The sequence below is a fragment of the Paramisgurnus dabryanus genome, chromosome 7, assembly GCF_030506205.2.
Source record: "Paramisgurnus dabryanus chromosome 7, PD_genome_1.1, whole genome shotgun sequence".
NCBI lineage: Eukaryota > Metazoa > Chordata > Actinopteri > Cypriniformes > Cobitidae > Paramisgurnus > Paramisgurnus dabryanus.
In genome coordinates this window covers 17,962,698-17,984,106 of record NC_133343.1, presented here as the reverse complement: position 1 = coordinate 17,984,106, position 21,409 = coordinate 17,962,698, and the positions used below count along the sequence as shown (strand labels likewise).

The following is a 21,409-nucleotide window of genomic DNA, read 5'->3' as shown; positions in this document are numbered from 1 at the left end:
TTAAATGGATAGTTTACCCCTTATAATTTACTCACCCTCGTGTCGTTCAAACTATGTTCTTTTAAGTGTTGTGTTTCGTTTTCTGGTTACTAGCGCCATCAAAATTGTTAAATAAATAATGCCCTGAAGACATTTACTCATCTACTTCCTTGTGGATATCGCTTTTTGTTTCAGTTGTTACACATTATTTTAAAGTAAACATACTAAAACTGCATAAACATCAAATTTCAAGCACATGGAATGTATACTGAAAGAGAGGCACAAGGTCAAGACTTTCATCAGATAATGAATTACATTTTAATTTTTTTTACCAAACCCTTTTGTACCCCCATTCAGACACTTAAAATATATAGCACGAGTCGAGTGGAATTGTGTTTAACACTTTTGGGTACATTTAAAACTTGAATAGGAGGTCAACCATCGACTCCCATAGTAAAAATAAAACCTTTTTTATCTGAATTTTGTTTAAAAAAAAAGAAGAAAGATATTGGGGGTCAAACGATGAGGGTGAGTAAGTAATGACAAAGCTTTTGTTTTTTAGGTAAACTATCCCTTGACAATTAAAAAAAACATCTTGGTGGTGTGCTACTACATGGCAACATAATTAAAAACAAAAAACTAAAGACAACTTACTTTAAAGTTTTACTGGCCAGAGAGTAAAGGGATAAATGACCTGCTGCCTGGGCAAAGCACCAATAAGAGAGAAAAAAAATAATTATCTTAATACACATTCTAAAAATACATAGCCTACAAAATTTTAAATACATCAAATACAAAAACGTTTTTATAGTTTTTATTTTATGCAGTAAGCTTTTTATATGTTAAAAGATAATCACCAACATACAGTTGGAAAATGCGAAACAGTCCTCAAACAGTTTTAAGGCAGATGATAGAAGACCCTAAGTCTCATCAGGGAAGAGTTCAGTCCACTGGGAAGTGTCCAGAAAGATTGAACAATAGCCACTGTAGGTCCAGAGCCTGGGAAGGAAGCATTCCACCTTCCAAGTATTGGATGCTCGGTTGTATATTTCCACCTCCACACCGTAATCCCCTTCCATGCCCTTCCAGTGCCCACCAGTCACATACAGTTTCCTACCTAGAACCACCAAGTCCCCATTTTCATGAAGAGTGTGTAGGTGTTGAATCTGCGCAGGAGGAATGTAAAGGGAAATATATATTTAATTAACTTCATATTGGGAGTTTTAGTAAAGAGAAATTATACTTTTTTATTGTATAAACTTACTTTTTCCCACATATTACTGTCGGGGTCATACAGATAAACTTTTTTGGTGTTGTCTGCTACAAGGTAAATGACTCCATCCATAGAGACAGAGCGAGGAGATGAGAGATATTTGGGAATATAAGGTGAACAGATGATACTCCAGCTATCTGTTAAAGGAAAGAAAAGAAGTGTGTCGTTAAACCATTAGGCCAACTGTCATACATATAAATATTATATAATATATATAATATACAAACCACACTTCTCTCATGAATGTAATTTGTGTAATTTGTTATTTAAATATGGATTTTGGGGGTTTAAATACATATTAATTTTGCTGTCAAGTGCTGCTTCTTACCTATGACAGGGTTGTAGCACTGCATAGTTAGGGCATTATATTTAACAGCACAAGAGCCAATGAGGTATAGCTTCCCATTACATGAGGTGGATGTAAAGTTAGTCACATACTTCAGGGCTGGGCCAGTGAGAGTCCAGCAATTACTGAAAGGGTCATAATGTTCAACCTCCACACAATCCATTGTAGTTCCTGTTAATGGAAAATATATGTTTCTTATTATTCACAAGAAATGAGTTGTTTGTGACTCAGTAATAAATATTGATTTGTATTATAAAGATAACTGTCTAGTTCTGCAATAAATATAAACTGTGTAATGAAACCTCTAATTATTTCACAAGAAATATAGTGTAATTTTCATTTAGTTTTAAACAGTTGACTTCAAGGCGTTTTAGTATGTACTGTATGAAGGCCATGTGTACCCTAAAGCAGTGGTTCTCAAAATGGGGGGCCGCGGTTTTATGACATTTTATAAAATACATTCATTTAATATAAATTCTGTGTAATTAAACCTAAAAAAATAAAGCTACCAACCAACAGCACTACTTTGTATAACTTAATATGTTTTGTTTAATTAAAATGTTAAATATTGGAATACATTTTGTCATAACTTTTCTTTGGGGGGGCCGCGAAGAAGTGCACCATATACAAGGGGGGCCGCAAGCGGAAAAAGTTTGAGAACCACTGCCCTAAAGTACACATGTGTGTTCTATCAGAGTTAGCAGTGGTGTAGTTCATAAATGACTGATGGACACATTTGACAACCATAAACTGTCATAATCCATTTATCTTTATTTTAACTAATATTACAAGCAGATCTCTTTAATTATTTGAAATATAAAATAAATTTTTTTTGAAAAGTGTATTTGCATATAAAACTGTTAAACAACATTTATGATTTATGAATTTACAAGTATAGCTCCAAGTGTTTGAAAACATATTGGGCAACTGTTTAAATGTTATAAATATGTTTTCTTACCCCCCATTACATAAATCTCTCCATTGAGAGTAGCGGAGGAGTGGTTAGTCCTGGGTCGCAACATTGGTGCAACTGTGATCCACTTTCCTTGGCGAGTGATATACTTCCAGGTCTCTGTGGTGGACCAAGTGTTCGTCTGAGACCCTCTTGATCCTCCTGAGAATTAAAAAAAAAAAACATTATAAAAGCATACACTGTAAAAAATAATATGCCCCATCTACTCAATAAAATTGTGGCAACAGATTACAAGCAATATCATTAATTACATTAAACAAATCAAAATTGATTTAGATTTACTCTATAAACTCCTTAATATTTACATATTCAAAAAGCCAAACTGCAATTTGCAATTAAAATTTTTATTAAAATTTAAACAAAAATATTGGGTATACTAGACAAAGATCTAGCACTATACAATAAAAAAATTATGTGATATCTACTCAATAAAAGTGTGGCAACAGATTACAAGCAATATCATTAATTAAATTCAACAAATAAAAATTGTGTTAGAATCACTCCATAAACTCTTTAATAGTAACCCATTCAAAAAGGTAATCTGCAAATTGCAATTAGAAATTAATTTAAATTTAAACAAAATATTGGGTATACAGGACAAAGACCTAGCACTATACAATAAATTCTATTCAATTATACTATTTTAATTTAACATTATCCATTAATATTTTTATTAGTAATGAGTATTATATCTGATTTCAGAATGACAGACAAAGATGAATCAATTCTTATTTTATTGCAGTCAAAAGAACAGGAAAGCATCTCATTTTAATGATGTATTTGTAACAGTGTAAACTTCAAAAAAGTATTTTACAGTCTTTAAAGAAAACCGTCCACATTTCCCGACGAAAGGTTCCATGTTTGTGTTCTGTTACATTGATTCACACCCAGAAAATCAGACAGCAGTTTAGACTCACTGTACTGTAATCAGTTCATAAACTTTGAAGAATCCAGCTCCAAGAAAAGTTTCTGAAACACCTGAAAAGATGCCTGGGATACTGGAGATTCAATGCATAGATCCAAGGATAAAGCATGCCCTGTGAACACCTTTAAGGCCTCAATAACAATTCCAGCATCTTTTGGGCTTCCACTCCTAGAAGATCCATTCTTTACAATTACAGCCATCACAAGCTGCTCAAGTCCCGCCTCTTCATCTTTATCCTGCAACAATAAACAGCAAATATGTCTTAAAACCTTTATAAATGTATACAGCTTGAATATTTAAATAATCCACACATTAAACTTGTATATTAAAATGTTTTAAAGAAAACTGGAAGATATGTGCAATGGAGTTCATCTGAGTTTGTGGCTTATTAGGTATGTTTGAAATGTGCAATAATATTGAAAACTGATAAAAAAAATTCTCATTGGAATCACAAATAATATCAAAAAATGTTTGAAAAGATATATAATCTATATTTATAATTAGGGCAAATCTTTTCCCTACATTTTTTTCTGTCACACGACAGTCACATATTTATTTGTTAACCAAGTTACTCACATGTGTATATACACACACATACACTATATACACAATATAATATGTACAATATATTTATTTAATAATATTCCTCACCTTTTGTTGTGAATAAAGTTCTCCCTCAGCAATGTTTCACGTTGCCTGCAGGAAACTGCAGTACGTTACAGGCCTTCATGAACACACAATTTAGATAATAGGTCGCGAAATTAATAGTGAATGTTCAATTTACATTATGTAGAAAGCTTAAACATTTTAAAAAGACAACTTATACATTTAATATCTTACTCACCTTTTGTGGAATTAAATGAATAATGTTATGTTTCCCCTCAGTAATGATACTGTACTCGCGGGAAAATTCAACACAGGGCGTCGCAATTGAGCACACAATTAATTTACAGCGAAGAATAGTTTTACATTACCAATTTATTCGAATACTTTGTGGATATAGTTAACACAAAACTAAATAAACCGAAAAAGACCGCAGTAAAGTCACATTTATTTTTATAACACGAACCAAGCGAGAGAGCGAGCAGAATTTGTCATAATAGATACATACATGATACATATCTATGAGAGTTAGTGATAAGAGAACCCACCCATTCAGAGGAACAGTATGATTGGTCAGTTTTTCTGTCACTCAAAATGAGTTGCATCTGGACCACCAATCGCAGCATGCGAATCGACGAAAGCATCCTAGATATGCGACCTCCTGGGTCCTAAAGCTGAAGTTACGTCCAAACCCAGTTCATATTAATCCTTATTGTAATTAATATTTACAAATTACAAACAAATTATACAAAGAAACCCTGCTCATAGACTTATAAGACTAAAGATTGCCCGTTAAATTTACCCGAAATGAATTTTATCCACAGTTTAAACACTACATGGACGTCACAGCCAGCGGAGATTTTCAGCGACACTGGCCGAGGTGAGGCGACGTTGTCCGGTATATTTACGCGCGGAGCGCCCGCTGATTATCTGGAGGTCTCATCGCCACAAAACTCGAAGGAAATGTTTAAATAGGCGATATCTTTATGAACCTACTGCAGATTCTTGTTTAAAAAACATACATTCTCGACTGAAATGCTTTCAAAACTTTGAATTTTGGCACAATAACAGAAATATTTCCTAAATCCGTCTGCTCAGCGCTCACGACCTGCAATACAACCCGGAATGGTTTTTGATTTAAAACAGCTGATTAATATTACGTTGGATTTATTCAGTATTCGCTACATGCGCAGATACACAATAAGAATAGCTAAAGCCTTCACAAAAACAATAAGTTGTTTTTATTCCAGTCATTTTTAAAGAATTTTAACACAAAAAAAATAACAAACTACATGAAATTAATTTTATTAAATAAAGTTTACATATTCAATTTCATAAAATCTACAAGCCTGCAGAATGACTTTTTACAGTGTAGATGGAAAAAATCCTTTATCATTTTTTCCATTTCATGCGATAGTCTAAATTTAGATGAATTAGTAAAGCTTATCTTAAGTTTAGTTTCAAGTCACCAAAAAGGTTCAACTGTCCTCAATGGTGAATAGGTTATTTTCACTTTACAAAGTTAATGTTTTCTTACTTTGTAGTAGTCCTCACACTTTTGAAAGTTTTTTCTAAATCTTAGCAGGATTGTCTATAAGACGGGGACTGGTTTGACTCAGCATCTCCAAATCCTTCACAGAAACTGTGTTCTATTCATGTAATACACCATTCAAGTGTGTGCTGTAAAACTATAAATCCTTCTCTCAGCGGGCCAAGTCTCTATAAATACCATGAAAATATTAGATCATCCGTGTATTTGTTTTCTCTTTGTAACATTAGAATTTGTTCTCCGGTTTGGTACTGTTTAATTATTCTCTCTATATCATCGTTTGTCTCTTTGTAAATCATGATGAAACAATAAGCAATATTGTTTTTCTGCATTTATACATTTTTGATAATGTTTGTTAATACCAATACAGTTATTCATGTTGGTTCAATGGGCATCAACTAATGTTAAGTTACAACTTTTGTTTTTAAAAGGTGTATTAATAAATGCTGAAAATGACATGAACTAAGATTAATAAATGATGTAAAAGTATTGTTCATTGTTAGATCATGTTAGCTAATGCATTTACTAATGTGAAAAAATGGTGTTACAATTATTCATATTACAATCAGTGTTGTGAAGAAAAGTTTGTGCAACAGTTCAGTTAAAGGGACTGTAAGTAGGATTTTAAGTGTTTTATTAATTAAAATCAATGTCTTTATTCATAAATATGTCCTCATTGGTCTCAAATGACCTCTGCCAATGAACTGACTTTTCTTTGTAAGCTTAGAATTTCTTCTCTTTACTTACATTGAACGGGTAAGTTCAAGAAGGTTACCATGTCGTTCCGCCATATTGATAAACTATAATAGCAGAGAGGGACAAAAAGCACTAACCTACCAACGCGTTTTCATTTAGAACATGTGAACCGGCTGAAACGTACAAGGAGATCAGTGAGTACATAACGGCTACCATAGTTGGAAAAGCGAGGCGCTAGAGATCACACTAGAGAGCACTATTCTTTTGAATGCAAAATACAATTTCACCACTAGATGGGGGTAAATCCTACTTACAGTCCCTTTAAAATGTCTTTAAAAATTTGTTTGTCTCACCTGTGACATATACGTTGTTGTTTAAAGATACAATAGAATAACCCCATTTATTGTAGTTGGGAAAATCTGGTAGCTGATACCACTGCCCTGTGAAATAATGAGAAAATGTTAATGTTTATGTTGGATCAAATAGAATAATATAGTACACATTTTTGTACTTTTGACTACTGTGACATCATTGATTTTCACAACAAAAGCAAAATTATTCCTGTGGTTCAATTAGTAGAGTATTGCTTTTACAATGCCAAAGGTCATGCTTTAGACAAAAGTGTCTGCCAAATGAAACAATCTTTTTACCGCGAACCAGGTAGAGTACGGTCAATTTAACAAAGAAATCCTTATGACACAGCAACACATCTACACATCACAGCCTTGATATTCCAGTTTGCCCAGTGTTGAAAATTTTACACTTGTTAGTGTAACAAGCCAGCTGTTACAACTGTACTAAAATAATCCTTACCAAGCTTTGGGTTATAGAAACCACAGTTTCTAGGCTGCAACCTTTCATTATTTTCATCATCTTCATCCTCATCATCCGTGTCATCCAGTGAGCGACCACCCATTACAAATAAAACCTCCTGCAGGTTGAGGCAATTCTGAGCAACTCTCTGCCCTGATTTGTCATCTGTCATTTCTTGTTTCTGAAAATAAAACATTAAAACTACTAGTTAATAATAGTTAAAATAGTTAATAGTTAAATAGTTAAAAAAATAGAATAAACTGAAAATATACAGTATGTATGAAATCAGTAAAACATACAGTAAACATACAGTACATTTAAAATAAGACTAGTATTAAATGCATAGATTTGTCTGACCTCTTTACATATTCTCTCTACCAACTCTTTGGAATCTATCGAGTCCTGTACCAGTGGCTCTTCAAGCAAATTCTTTGTGAGAAAAGATTGTGAGAGTAGAGTGAGTTTAGCCAAGCTCAAGAGTTCTCGCAGGTAATGTATCCGACTTTCCCTATGATGCCTGACCCAGGCCAAAACCGCCTCAACACAAGAACAGTCATCTCTTATTTTCAGATCCTCGTCATTCAAGCAGGCAACCAGCCTGTCTTTCTCCATCAGCAAAAACTCCTCATGTTGTTTCACAGCCTCAAAATTCTCTAGGAGGAAGCTCCAGGCTTTGGCAACAACTTCAGGGCAGCCATGGATCTCTCCGAATTCATGAATTCCCAAGCAGTTTGAGGCATCAATCTGGTGCTGCAGATATCTGGTGCATACAGTACGAACGGTATGGAACTGGAGCTGGCTGGAAGTACAAATAAGTCCCTCCACATTATTTTTATTAATTGTGAGTTTTCCTGTGTAGGCAAAGTCCAGCAGGGTCGACAACACATTTGGATCTACATCGTGAAGCTCTACGCGAGCAGCAATGCTCTCCACAAAATCTCCAGAGAACATGGAACGGAAATAATGGCTGCAGATAGCGAGGATGCTGCGGTGGCAGGGAAAATCCCGCCCACCGGCACTCAGGGTGACATCCACAAATTTAGGTTGAGAACAGAGAGAGCGCAGTCCATCTAAGATGCTCTGTGGATGGGAAGAGAGGCAGAAGTCTAGATCGTCCACATTGCGCACCATGATGAGACTCTGACCTATGACCTTAATGCATTCAGATCTTAGCAACAGCTGTTTTTGGCGTTTGCCTAAACAGAAATGAGACAAAATGGGTATGATCAGTCACATGTGATTCCACTACAACATTCATGATCATAGCTATGTAGTTAACTTCCAGCCTCTTGTGACCCAAGGACAATTTTCTGCCTTTTTGGTTTGGAAAAAAACATTTGGGGAAAAACTGGATGAGCAGCAATGAAGTCATGTTAGCACATCAATACGAGTCAAATTATCGGACGTTTATTGCCGGATTTAAAAACTAGTTCTTGCCAAAGCCAGTATAATTGACCGGCACAATGGGAGAGTATAATACTAAGACTTAAACATACTATTTGACATTTATTTCCATGCCTGTGAGAGTTTGATTACAGAATACAAAAACTGTTACTGGCAAAGCCATATGGGTTTGTAAGATTAGGAGGAATAATACTTTTGTACGACTTTTCAGTGTTGAATTCTATAACTGGAGACCACAATATTTAGAATGTAAAAATAAGAATACAAAAACCTTTGTTGTTTAAATATTTTGTAATTTAAACAAAAAGTTTTAAACCTACATCACATCATATAGGTTAATGAAAAGTATGAATCGAGTATTGTTGATGTTATAAGTTACAATATAAGTGATAAGTTCAATAGGCCCTTTATCAAGAAATAAAACAAGAATAAGTTGAAATGAAACTTACCTATTAGTGAAAAAAGAAGAAATCATACATTATTCTCTTTATTTTTGTTTGAAAAGCAAAGCAATTTGTTGTGGCTTGCCGAGGAACACACTGTCTTCTAGAGAGATATTGGGACAGCAAGCTTGTCTTTCGCTCTACTATTTTTAGGCCAGTCATTATAGGGAGGCTATACTAAGAATCCAAATAGTATGGTTAAGCTCCCACCTGCTCTTAAAGAGATACACACAACTCTCTGTATAAGAGTAGACAGTCAAGATGATTATTTATTTAATAATAATTAGAATCAGCAATCTCCAATATTGCTGCAAATTAATAATGTTTTATATTTTTAAAAGTCTGATCCTACACAAGTAACAAAAACGTAAGAAAAATAGTAAATTTACAAAGTTCTGATGAGGGTGTCAGAACAGAGGAGCAGTTCAGTTTATAGCAGTACACCTTGCACTTCTGAAAAAAAATGGAGGATGAATGGCAGAAAGCTTGTCTCAAATATTACAACTGTTTAAATATTAGTACCAATACTGCAGCAAATCCAGAAAAAAGAAAAACACTGGAAGATTATAGAGAGCGTAGTCTATATGTGCGCTTATTGTCATTCCTCAAAATCAAAAATCTCAGCCTCCTTCTCTTTCCAGAATGCAAAACTGCGGTCAATATATTTGCATATCTCATCATTGCTCAGACTAGTAAAATCAGCATTATGTCTCAGGACATCACTCTCATCTGGAGTGGGTGTTTGCACGATGACTTTAGGTACACGCCTCTTTTCTACTGTTGCCGTCTGTTCTGAGCGTTCAAGCTCTGGTTGGCCTTGTCCATCTCCAAAGAACCTCACTTTAATATCCTCAAATCCATCCTTCCATTCCCGGTTCCCAGCCTCAATATCCTGAATTACAGCCTTGTGGAAATCCCGAACAGTCTCCCAGGTGAAACGACCCACGTGGTCAAAAACTTCAAAGCACAGAAGGTGTCTCATTTTCCTCTCATCTGAGGGCAAATCCAGCTCCAGAATGTGAAAGTAGCCGAGCATGAAAAGATCTAAAGTCAATGTGTCATAGTTAACGGGAGATCCATCCACACGGGGCAGGAACTGCTCAGGTGAGTAAATGGCCTGCTGTCGGTTGAGTCTTCGGATCTGGCGTGATGGTACAAATGAGATCATGCTTCTCCAATTCCCTATCATTTTGCTGATAGCACTTCTCTGCTGAAAGAAATGTCCTAACTTTCCGTTCTCCATTGTTCTCTTTTGAGGAATATGCAAGCTGGTCTTGCGTTCATACTTGGGTTTTCTAGGCATGTCCAGTGAATCAACACTTTTCTTCCTCTGTGCATTTTTCACAGTTACAGTGTAAGCTGACTTCTTCCAGTGACCCAGGAACAAGACCACAATACGTTCCTTACGCAGGCTTGTGCTTTCCATTACATTGCTAATATCACCATAGACTGTACCAGAAACATTACTTTGGTTAGCCTCAGGTCTTTCAACTTGATTGTTAAGGACTTCACCCAATGTATTTACTACCGGCTCTTGGTCTGGTCTACACAATGACTCTGTCTTATCTAAGTCCTCTAATGATGAAGCATTCTGATCCTCAAAGTTGGACTTTAGGTTCCTCACTGAGACTCCAAACTGGTGAATCTCACTTTCTATCTTTTCCCTCCTGCCCCTGTTGGGAGCCTGTCTCTCTGAAGCCTGAGAGAAGACATTAACAAGCTCAGTGTCTGGCATTTTGCAATAAGGCTGGTCTGTTAGGTTGGTCATCAGCAGTGACATACTCTTCACAATGCCTGAAATACGGTTACACCAAACAGGCAAGGGAGTCTGTGTAGAGGGGTTTCTGTACTGGGTGTTGACAGTGATGTTGACTATGGGTGCTGGAAGAATGTTTCGAAGTTCTTCAGCCAGACGGGCAAGTTCAATTTCATAGCCCTCGCAGTGTTTTTGCATCGACACACTTTCAATTTGTTTCTCCAGATAAATAAGGTCATCTTCTGTTAAAAGTTCTCCAAATGGGCCCAGGATGGCGTTGTGAGCATGGGAGTATCTCCAGCTATCCACCTTTGCAAATCTACTACCATTCTCCTGTTTAAAACAAATGAGGTATAGTGTATTCAGTTTAAAGCTTGTATGAAGAAAGATGCTCTCAATTACAATATCACAATTTATTTAATATATTGCACCTTCAATCTTTGAGTTTCCTGCTCGAATAACCTGGTTTGTAGCTGTCGTACCATCACCTGTCTCTTCCACTCTGCTATAGGTCTGCCCTGACCATCATGGTTGGGTACCAGGTAATCTATATCAGACAAATTAGCTTCTTCTGTGGGTAACACCACCATTTTATTCTAAAAAAAGACAAAAGCATAATACATTGGTAACTAGTTTAAATAAAAACAGCACTAATATTAAATATAAAAGCAATAATTAACTTTTTTTAAATCATTTTAACGAAAGAATGTCTGTGTTGGATTTACTAACAGAAATGGTCAAATCTGCTGTCAGTACAGATTTCTTAAGGCTAGCAATAGATTTGACATCTCCTAGTTTCATATCACCCATCAACAGTCTCCCTTTCTCTGGTAGTATCTTACTCGCAGGCGTACTGGAGTTAAGATTCTTCACCACTGCAATCAGAACAAGAACGTTATTTGTTACTGTCATCTGTTTCTGATTATAATCTGATCATATTCACATAGGCTGATTACCATTACTCAGAAAAGTGGAATTAAGTCATTAAGTGAAATTAAGGAAGGATGAGTCAATAATGACAGCAGTTCCCATAAAAGTTTGTCAGGATTGCGGAACATACAGGCTGCTTGGGGTATTACATCTTCCCTTAAGGCTTTCTCACCCGTGGTGGCCATGTGGACATGTTGAAAAGTGTTCCCATGTGAAGCAGAGGATGGAGGCGAGGTGACCGGGGGGTTAGTTGTGGAAGGTGGAGGATTTGGGCTGGGGTAATGGGCTTGAGGTGAATCTTCTATCTCTGGATGCTGTTGGGGTTAAAGAAAATGGACGGACAGTCAGATTTGTCTAATAACTTACAGCGCATTACAATTATTTTCATTAATAATATCTATTAATAACAATAATAATAATAACTATTTAATATCATAAAGTTATCTCTATTTTCACGGCATGCAAGTCAACTACCTTTAATATTCCATATAGGCAGTACAATAAGCAGTGATGCAGTTCACTATACTTTTAAACAGAGCCACTGAAATGCTTTTTTGCATAACCATATGTTATACATGTATGCACATCTATCACTTTACGAGATTTACCTTAAGACTGTCCATGTTATTGTTTATGTTGGTGATCTGTCTGTAATAATCTGAGCTTAGTTGCCGTGACACAGCTGGTTTTTCTCTCAGCTCTTCCTCTATGGTACAGTTCTCTTCCAGAGGCTGAGCAGTTGTGCTGAGCTGCAATATAAAGAGTTTATTATTAAAGCAAAGCAATGCGTTCAGGCCGTGTATCGGCACAGCTGTCAGGCTGCGTGCCGCAGGTAATCATAGGGCTGATACACAATACGGCCAACAGCGCAATATGTGAGTGCGATACTGATTTATGCAAGAGTTCAATGAACTAAGGAAAGTAAACAAGTAAACAAGGAAGGTAAATCAAGATGTGTTACAAAAACCAACACCAAAGATTCAGGATATCCCATGTCCATGCAGCAGCTGTACTAATTAAAGAATGTCAAGAGGGAAATAGCAATGGCGTCTTGGGTAATTTCTTAATAGTTACCAAGTAACAAGGAGGCAGGATGTGAGAGTGAATGACAGAGAGAGAGCACAGCTGAGCGTACCGTCTACCGTGACATGTTAACTGAAGAAATCGATAACTTTGTTTTTACGTTTTGGAGGTCACTGTGGTGATGTGATACAGAACAGGAAAGAATCTCAGTGATATTCTGGTTGTAAATCAGCAGTAGTCCCCATGAACTACAAAGCTAACTGCTGTATAATTTCACATAATAATTTTCTGATTCCGTTAATGTGACATTAAAGCAACTTATTTTAAACAGACCAGTTATGCAATGCAATGAAAGTCCATTTGACAATCACACTTATGCATTTGAACAGCAGCAGTTATTGGCCTTTCTTTTGTACAGTGTTGTTTTCTGCACAGTGATATGTCACAGTTACAGTCAGAGGGGCCTAAGCTGGGGTGGGGGCAAAATAGCTGTATTGATCCTACTTTACCGGAGGGAGACTGCAGAGTATATGGAAACATTTAAATCACCCCTGATGAAACTGTACTATCCTAATGGACTCCATGCAGAATACATATCAAATGTGGCTCTCAAAGAGCCCTCTTTAAAACACACACACACACACACACACACACACACACACGCACGCACGCACGCACGCACGCACGCACACACACAGAGCATCAAAGGGAACACTGATACGCCGCAGCATGCTATTTTGCTTTGTCTCTGCGAGGTGGTCCTCCCAATTTCCTCTCGCACGGCACTTTGATGTCCAAACAGCTTGAAATGCGCTGTGACACGGCTTGGGCAAAAGCAGGAATAAAATTTCCCAGAAGTTGTGCAATTCATAAATAGATAAACATTGGCAGGGGTAATGTGGGTACTGTATATGGGGTAAAACTACATTAGCAAAATGGAATCTCTTCTCTTCGTGACCTTTAGCAACAGTTCAGTTCCTCACTCACGATCCAGATGCATCTGCCTCTGTGTGAACATTTAATCAAAGCCAGCGGACATCATGGCACATTTGGTTTCCATCAACTATCCTTTTCTATAGTTTAGGCAGTGGATGCTGAGTCCTCCCATCCTTTACTCTGACTCAGAGGCCACACAGACGATGATGAGACTACAGCAAATGCCAGCAAAAAGTCATATTTGGGAAAACTGGTTTAGAGCTATTTACAGTTTTTAATTTCCAATGAATGCTCTGGAGAGTTATTTTTTGATAAAAAAGCAAGCAAGATCTTTATCTTGTACAACAGAAAACTTTAGGTCACTGAAAGAAAAACAATCTACAGCAGAAAGAGATATTTCTCAATGTTCTGTTCTAGTACACGAAGTGAAATTATTTCAGAAAAGGAACAGAAATGGCAGAAATACACAGGCCTACTAGATTTTGAGAAAGTTTAGTAAGCTTTAACCCTTCACATATATCCACTCACCTCCGGTTAAACCTTTATGAATATGTTTGACTGTTCCTGAATTAAGAGGATTTTGTTAAAAACACTCAAATGTGCTTTCACCTAGACTATATATCCTCTGTGCTGTAAAGTTTATGTTAGAAAGGAAAATATAGAAAACATGTCTAAAGTTCTACAGATAAACCACCATATGCTGAACTAAATACTGAGTCTGCATGCTTAACAGATTAAACAGAAAAATACCAATAATAACCAATAAATAGCCAAATAAAATGCTTGCCAAAGTTAGATTTAACAAATAAATTCTAATAGTTCAGTTACGAGAGTTTTGAAGTCCTGAAACAGTGAATTTCCACTAATACAATAAACTGTACTGCAATAAAATGTATATATTATTGATATTACATGACAAACCTTGTTAGAAACCTTCAAAAAACATTTCATTTAAATATATTTAATTATGAATTATGTAACATATTAAATCATATATATTACAAACACATGATAAACGGTTCTATGTTATAATGCAGATTCTAGAATAGCATTTATGCCATTACATTTCAGAAAAGATCGATTAATTATGTACAATACTGTTCAAACTACTGTATGTACAAACAAGATATACAAGCCCTGAACTAGCTTTATATAAAAAAACACAAGCGTTACTTACAAACTACCGTCCGCGTAATTTTGTTTGGTATCCAGGCACACACTATCTGATCACTCCGTGTCAACTGACAGTGACACAGAATCTGAACATCAACACAGAGATGGCCTGACTACATCCACACCATCCTTACAACTTCCTATGGCCCAATAGACAATAAACAATAAACTCTGATAGGAGAATGCACTTAATAATTCACACAGTGGATTGGGTAGCCGCCGGCAATGACACTAATGAAGGAACAAACCAATAGGCACATGCAAACAAACACGCAGTGAGGTGGAAAGTGGAAGACTGTCAAATCAGAAACCGTAAACAGAGAGACAGATGCACTCTCTGGTACCACACTAAATCGTGGACGTGACCTTACATACATAAACACCAATCAGTTGATGAAGCATTTCAAAACCTAAGCATGGAAGGACACAAAGTAGTTGGAGAACCTTTCCATTGTATGCTTAATTATTTATAATCTTGGAAAAGTGGAAGGACAATGCACTGAAGTTAATCATTTATTTCCAGCATACATTTTACAAAAATTCGATACATGGTCTTCATGGTCTGGTTCTAAACAGGCAGCACCAATCAAACTGACACATTCCTGAAGTGATGATGATAATTTTAAGAGTTGAAAGACAATTTTAATGTATGATTTTAATAATAATAAAAATTTTTGAAAAGTCCAATATAAAATTTGCTAAGCTAAGATTCGCTTTTAAGACAAAGGCAGGAGGAATTATGAACTCCTGGCTGATATCGATTTCTCAACAAACATTACATTTACAGGTTAAGCAGACTTCACTTCCAGGTTTCCAACTTACCAGCTTTTCATTTTTGTCATGTTATTTTCTTTGAATTAGTTTGCAACTTAACTTGCTCATTAAATTGCATAACATAAAATTCATTGGTATTGTGTGTATCAGTTAAACACTAGAAAAGGTTTTTGTAATAGCAAATTCTCTTTTGAATTGTTCTATTGTCAATATTACATCTATAAAGGTCAAAGCAATCAGAGGATTCTTCAGATATGACTGAACATTTGATGAGAAACACCTTTAAAGATTTATCTCAGCGGAACAGAGAAAGGCTCCCTTACCACCCCCTAGTGGCTGATTAGATTTTGCATTGCTATAAAGGCCCCATACTGACTCCATGAGTATGTTTAAACTCTCTCAACTCCCCAAGCACATTTTCATAATGCTTGAAAGTTCCTGCAATAAACAAATCACAGAGCTGGGCTATACAACCCACAAGAATCCTCTCTCACTAATTCAATTTCTAAAAACATTGCCCCAAACCAGCACAATTTCTCTTTCTGTATTGAAATAAACCTTGAAATTCTATGGGTAGCAAGAGGAGATGCATTTAAGTCAGCTGGCCCCTTTATTCCTAAAAGCATATATATATATATATATATATATATATATATATATATAAATATATATATATATATATATATATATATATATATATGTATGTATGTATATATATATATATATATATATATATATATAGTAAAATGAACCATTGATCTGTTTATTTGATTGCAGCTGTCACAGAGAGCAGGCACTCACACTCTGAGCGGTGGCTTGGGCTCAGGGAGGGTGACCTCTTTGGGATGAAACCAAAACATGAGGAAATACCTAGCACGCAACTCTCTGGCTAGTGGCCCAAACAATCCATTACAGGCACAGTTAGGAAATGAGATGGCCTGTCCCAGCGCTCAGAGGTGGAATTAAAGCTGAAGTATAGTGAAATGTTTTATTCCTTATTTGAACCACTAAGTCTTCTTTAGCAAGAATGCTGAGATAACAGATAAGTACATTCATAATGAAGTTTTTCCAATTGCAGTGACCATAGATAGATGTGTGAATATCTTCTGCCTTTCATTGTGTAGTTTGGCCTTTTAAACATAACACAATCATTAAATGGATTTAATCATCACTAATGTTATTGTCCATAGGAATCTGAACAAACCTCTAGATTTAAAGAATGAACTCTGGCAAGTATTGCAAGTCATCCTGCTTCGTTTGTGCTGCACAGATGAATTAAATCATGCAGTTTGTTTTTCTTTTATACGTGATCCGACTTACAGTTTTTCTCCTGGTGGATAACAAAACCTCAGAGATTTATATTGGCAGAAGCGAACGAAGCATATAGGGACGAAAATAAAATAGAATTTGGGGATGGGTTGATTTAACAACCCTACCATCTGCATAGAAACATGCAAAAAAAATCTAGAATAGCAAAGCATTGCAACACTCTGGTAACACCCTAGCAACAAACAACAGCAACTGTATTATTCTTGTTACACTGTTCTAAATAGGTCAATATTTAATAGAAACATTTATGCAAGGCAATTTTTGTATGTATTTTGTTGAATTATTGAACTAAAAACTAAAACATGTCATTTGCCTTTACTGTGATCTGACTTAATTTTGTTTCTTAGTGGATGAAATAAATTAGATTAATATTTGCAGAAGTTTGTCTGCGCTCAATGCTGAGCTCCCGGAGTTGAAAAATGTTCAAATTTAGGTGAAACACTCAGCTCGTCAATGTCACTTTTCACTTAGTCATCCAATCACAGGGGAGAAGGGGCGGGACCAGAGCAGGACTTAGGGGGTTGGGGCCCCTGGGTTTGAGTAAATTTTGGGCCCTAGACTCAGAATAAAAGGTGCAAAAGCTGTCACTGGGACGGTACCCATTAAAAATATCTTAATATATACAGTTTGGGTAACAAACGGTGCTAAACAGCATCAAATATGGTTCTTTGCTCGTAATCATAGAAGAACCGTTTTTAGTGCCATATAGCAGTGGTTCTCAAACTGGGGGCCGCGAGATGCTGCCAGGGGGGCCCCAGTTTTAAGACATTTTATAAAATACATACATTTTTCATACATTTTGTGTAAATTAACCTAAAAAAAATAAGGCTACTAACAGTGTTGGGAGTAACGCATTACAAAATATAATATATTACAGTAATTTATTAGTTTTTGCTGTAACGCAGTAGTATAACGCATTACTAATAAAATTTTGGTAATATTTTACTCGTTACAGTCTTAGTAACGAGCGCGTTACAACAATGCATTTCAAAAATAGACGTGTTATTTTATTTTTTTTATTTTTGACTAATGCGCGCGACCAGCATCCACACAGGAAAAAGCTGCGGGTAAAATAGTAATCTGTCTGCGTCCCAAACAGCATAACGTTACTTCCATACTATATAGTAGGCGAAAAGCACTACTTATCGTACTCTTTGCCTACTATATAGTATGGAAGTAGGCGGTTTGGGACGCAGCGTATGTCTGTTTCCAGGTGCTGTATGCAGCATGTTCATTCTTACTTTAATTTTGTATTTGACGCGTTTCTTAAAGAGCCGAATCTGGGAAGTCCGCGGCTGTATAAGCATTGACTAAAGTGGTCGCAATCAGGTCCGGTAGCGCCGCATACGCAAAATTCTGCGAATGACAGCACTAAGTAAAAGCAACAGAAAGTTTCTATTCGTCTCCTGTGCTGCTTGAACCTCAGAAGTAAAGAGACTTTTAGAAATCTTGCCAGTAAAATCCATTTCACCACACCAGCAATGACAAGGTAAGCTAACGTTGCTATGGTTACAGTCCATATACATAATAGATTGCTAGGCTATTCCTATGCTATCTACAGTTTTATTACAAACAGCAACCTAAACTACAACATAACATTAATGTAGACTTAAACATGGTTATTTAAATAGTACATTTAAACATCACTGGTTAAAGTTTTTACCAGCCTTTGTATGGGAGCCTATATTCATTGTTTGGCAAAAAGCAGTGTTCCTCTGTTTGTCTGTGTTTTATTAAGCAATTATATGTTAACCTACATGTAATCCTTATATTGTTCTGAAATGAGCTGTATTCCTTGAGGCCTGATCCTCCAATAGCACGTTTTGATAAGTTGGGTCAACCCAGTGCATGCCAGGTTTGTGCTGTGAATCTGAATTAAAAGTGAATTAAAGAATAGAAATGAAAAGAGGTTGCGTGTCTTGCCATGTTATTAGTCTATAGGTTGCATTATAGTGGGCTCTAGCTTTATTGTGTTTGGTATGTGTACCATCATTTACCAGACTTTTACCAGATCATTTGTCCATGTTTATGACTCTGACAGTCATTGTTACTGTTTTTTGCCATAAGTCTTCACTGTGCCTATTCAAACTTCTAGATTTATAAGCATCAATAAACTACATTTTAACATTTTATAATGCCTAGTCATATTTCTGTTATTTTGATGAAAGTAACTCAAAAGTAACGCAAAAGTAGTGTAACTCATTACAGTTCAGAGTCAGTAATATTGTAATGTAACTAATTACTTTCAAATGACAGTAATTTGTAATATATAATGTATTACACTTTGGAAGTAACTTGCCCAACACTGGCTACTAACCAGCGCACTACTTTATACTTTAATATGTTTTGTCTAATTAAAATGTTATGTTTTAGAAAAAAATTGTCATAAATTTTTGCCGTGAAGGAATGCACCATACACAAGGGGGGCCGCACGCTGAAAAAGTCTGAGAACCACTGCCATATACATGTTGCACCGGGGAAGCACCTGTGTAGAACCACATAGTGCTATGTAGAACCATGTGGTGCTATAGTGGTGCTATATGGCCCCCATATAGTTCTACACAAGTGCTTCACCGATGCTATATGGCACTAAAAACGGTTCTTCTATAATTACGAGAACCACTTTTGGTGCTATATAGCACCGTTTATTTTTAGTATGTATGTGTAAATTTGTACCTATGAGGTACAAATTAACTAACGCAGGGGCGTAATTTCCACTGGGGACATGCCGACTTTACATGCCATGACTTCAAAGTCAAGTTTTGATTTTTTTAACTACACATTGCCATCGCCACTAAAGAGCAGGACAGTCTGCCTGTGTCAAGGCGCATGTCGTGAACAGACTAAAAAGTGCTCATTTAAAGCTCTAATAAGCAGGCATTCATATTTTATTCCCATTTGGCTTATAATAAGCCTATTGTTGTGATTTGTTATTTAGCAGAAACATTTATTCAAGGCAACATTTTATTTCTTTATTTAACTAAACAATAACTAAAATATTTAACAAAATTTCTATCTTTAAAATATCCAAAGCCATTATTACAATACTGGCACAGGAACAGATGTGTTAACTGGTTACAATGGAAATAAGGTTAAAGGAACAAAGATAAACAATCAGATGCTCGTTTTAAGCCAACAAACATCCTGTTCTCTATCTGATTTGATAGATCAAGTATCTGTTTCCACACATTAGAATGGTAAAAACCCTGAAACCAAACCCTGTGGATCCCATAACCAGCTCAGCCCCCGGCCCTCTACCTGAGCTAGGCTGCTGGTGAGAAGGTAACTGATACATCACCAGCTCGCAGAGAGAATGCAAACGGCAAGATCTGATGCTTTACCTGCTTCCCTTCTCTAATTAAATACATTGTTGAGACAGGTCAGCTTATTTTTGACATCTAGTGGCACCCTGAGGCTCTCACGTCAATTTAGAAGCAATAGATTGTTAATTTATTTATACCTATAATGACAAGCAGCTTCTATTACTGAATTAGACCTATGGAAAATGAATCTAGGGTGAATGGAGAGGGTAATTCATTCAACCAAAGGTGTTTTTGTGAAATCTCAGATAGGGTACTTAAAATAGTATAAAATGTATTTATTTAATTTTATTAGGCTCAAACTTTAGACATTTTAACCTGTTGATATGGTTTTAAAAGGTTTAAATGTTTTCATTATCATAATCATATAATAATGCACATGAAAATGTGCTTTATGATTCCATTCCAACATACAAATTTGAAAAAAAAATCTAATACAGTATATTTGTTATAAAACCTATAACTAAAAGGAGTTATTGCAGGTTCAGCTTTTAAACATTTCATGGAAATAAACTGCAATTAACCTTTACAGCAAGTACTGTATGTCAGTGGTATGCTTACAATTTAACAGCTGAGTAACCAACGCAGTTACTCAGGTCTGCACAGATTTATGGCACATTGCTATACAAGATTTCCTTAATGTTTACATAAAGAAAAGTAATATTCTGCTTCTCCAAAACTTGTTCATATGGATTTTAGATCACACATTTAAGATTTGCCTTTTAAATGTGTTTTATCAAGAGAGCAAAGTATGTTGGAAGAAATTCAAGAAATTTAAACAGCAAAAACAGCTGCTATTTCAACTGCTCATTGATATGTGAACACCTACAGTATGAGGAAAAGCTTCAAAACCTAAAGAAATGATTCATAATTGTGAGATACAGTAAATAACCCAACCAGTTGAATTCCCCATAGACTGATCCATCCGCTTTGGGCTCTAAATAATGTATAATCAAAGTCTTTTTTCTATGTGGTTCAGTTGTTGTGCCCTACCCAACTCCACTACCAAAGTTCGCCCTTTAAATATTTATGACTCAAATTGAGCAGCATCTTATTTACCACACGAAACAAAAAAGGCTTAGAGGCGTTCTTTGAGGTCACTGAGTCATCCTATAAACTGCACATGAAAGCCTCTTCTAGCACTATATAGAAGCACTATGACAC

The 21,409-nt window shown here is 35.9% G+C and overlaps 2 protein-coding genes across 3 annotated transcripts in view; both read right to left on the bottom strand.

The window, feature by feature from the left end:
• Window positions 1-777: 777 nt before the first annotated feature.
• Window positions 778-9,155, bottom strand: klhl30 (kelch-like family member 30). The gene is made up of 8 exons (XM_065241019.2): window positions 9,011-9,155; window positions 7,515-8,353; window positions 7,158-7,338; window positions 6,698-6,784; window positions 2,557-2,712; window positions 1,581-1,769; window positions 1,244-1,389; window positions 778-1,145 (listed from the first exon to the last, which is right to left on the bottom strand). The coding sequence occupies exons 2-8, from the start codon at window positions 8,286-8,288 to the stop codon at window positions 900-902; spliced, it is 1,779 nt and encodes a 592-aa protein (XP_065097091.1). The 5' UTR covers window positions 8,289-8,353; window positions 9,011-9,155; the 3' UTR covers window positions 778-899.
• Window positions 9,156-9,307: 152 nt separating this feature from the next.
• Window positions 9,308-21,409, bottom strand: part of espnla (espin like a) — a 28,859-nt gene continuing 16,757 nt past the window's right edge. For both annotated transcript variants that reach the window (XM_065273657.2, XM_065273658.2), the window contains 5 exons: window positions 12,299-12,439; window positions 11,863-12,004; window positions 11,490-11,635; window positions 11,192-11,356; window positions 9,308-11,093 (listed from right to left, as the gene is read on the bottom strand). In XM_065273657.2, coding sequence (XP_065129729.2) covers window positions 9,603-11,093; window positions 11,192-11,356; window positions 11,490-11,635; window positions 11,863-12,004; window positions 12,299-12,439 — 2,085 coding nt within the window. In that variant the 3' untranslated portion in view covers window positions 9,308-9,602. The remainder of the gene's footprint in view (window positions 11,094-11,191; window positions 11,357-11,489; window positions 11,636-11,862; window positions 12,005-12,298; window positions 12,440-21,409) is intronic.

Bases quoted from the DNA above. Each gene is read 5' to 3' on its own strand.
- klhl30 (XM_065241019.2), bottom strand. From the start codon at position 8,288: ATGGTGCGCAATGTGGACGATCTAGACTTCTGCCTCTCTTCCCATCCA. The intron at 7,339-7,514 runs GTCAGACAAATC...TTTTATTTTCAG, and splicing joins TAGAGAGAATATGTAAAGAG to AAACAAGAAATGACAGATGA. The intron at 2,713-6,697 runs GTGAGACAAACA...TTTAATTCTCAG, and splicing joins CAACAACGTATATGTCACAG to GAGGATCAAGAGGGTCTCAG.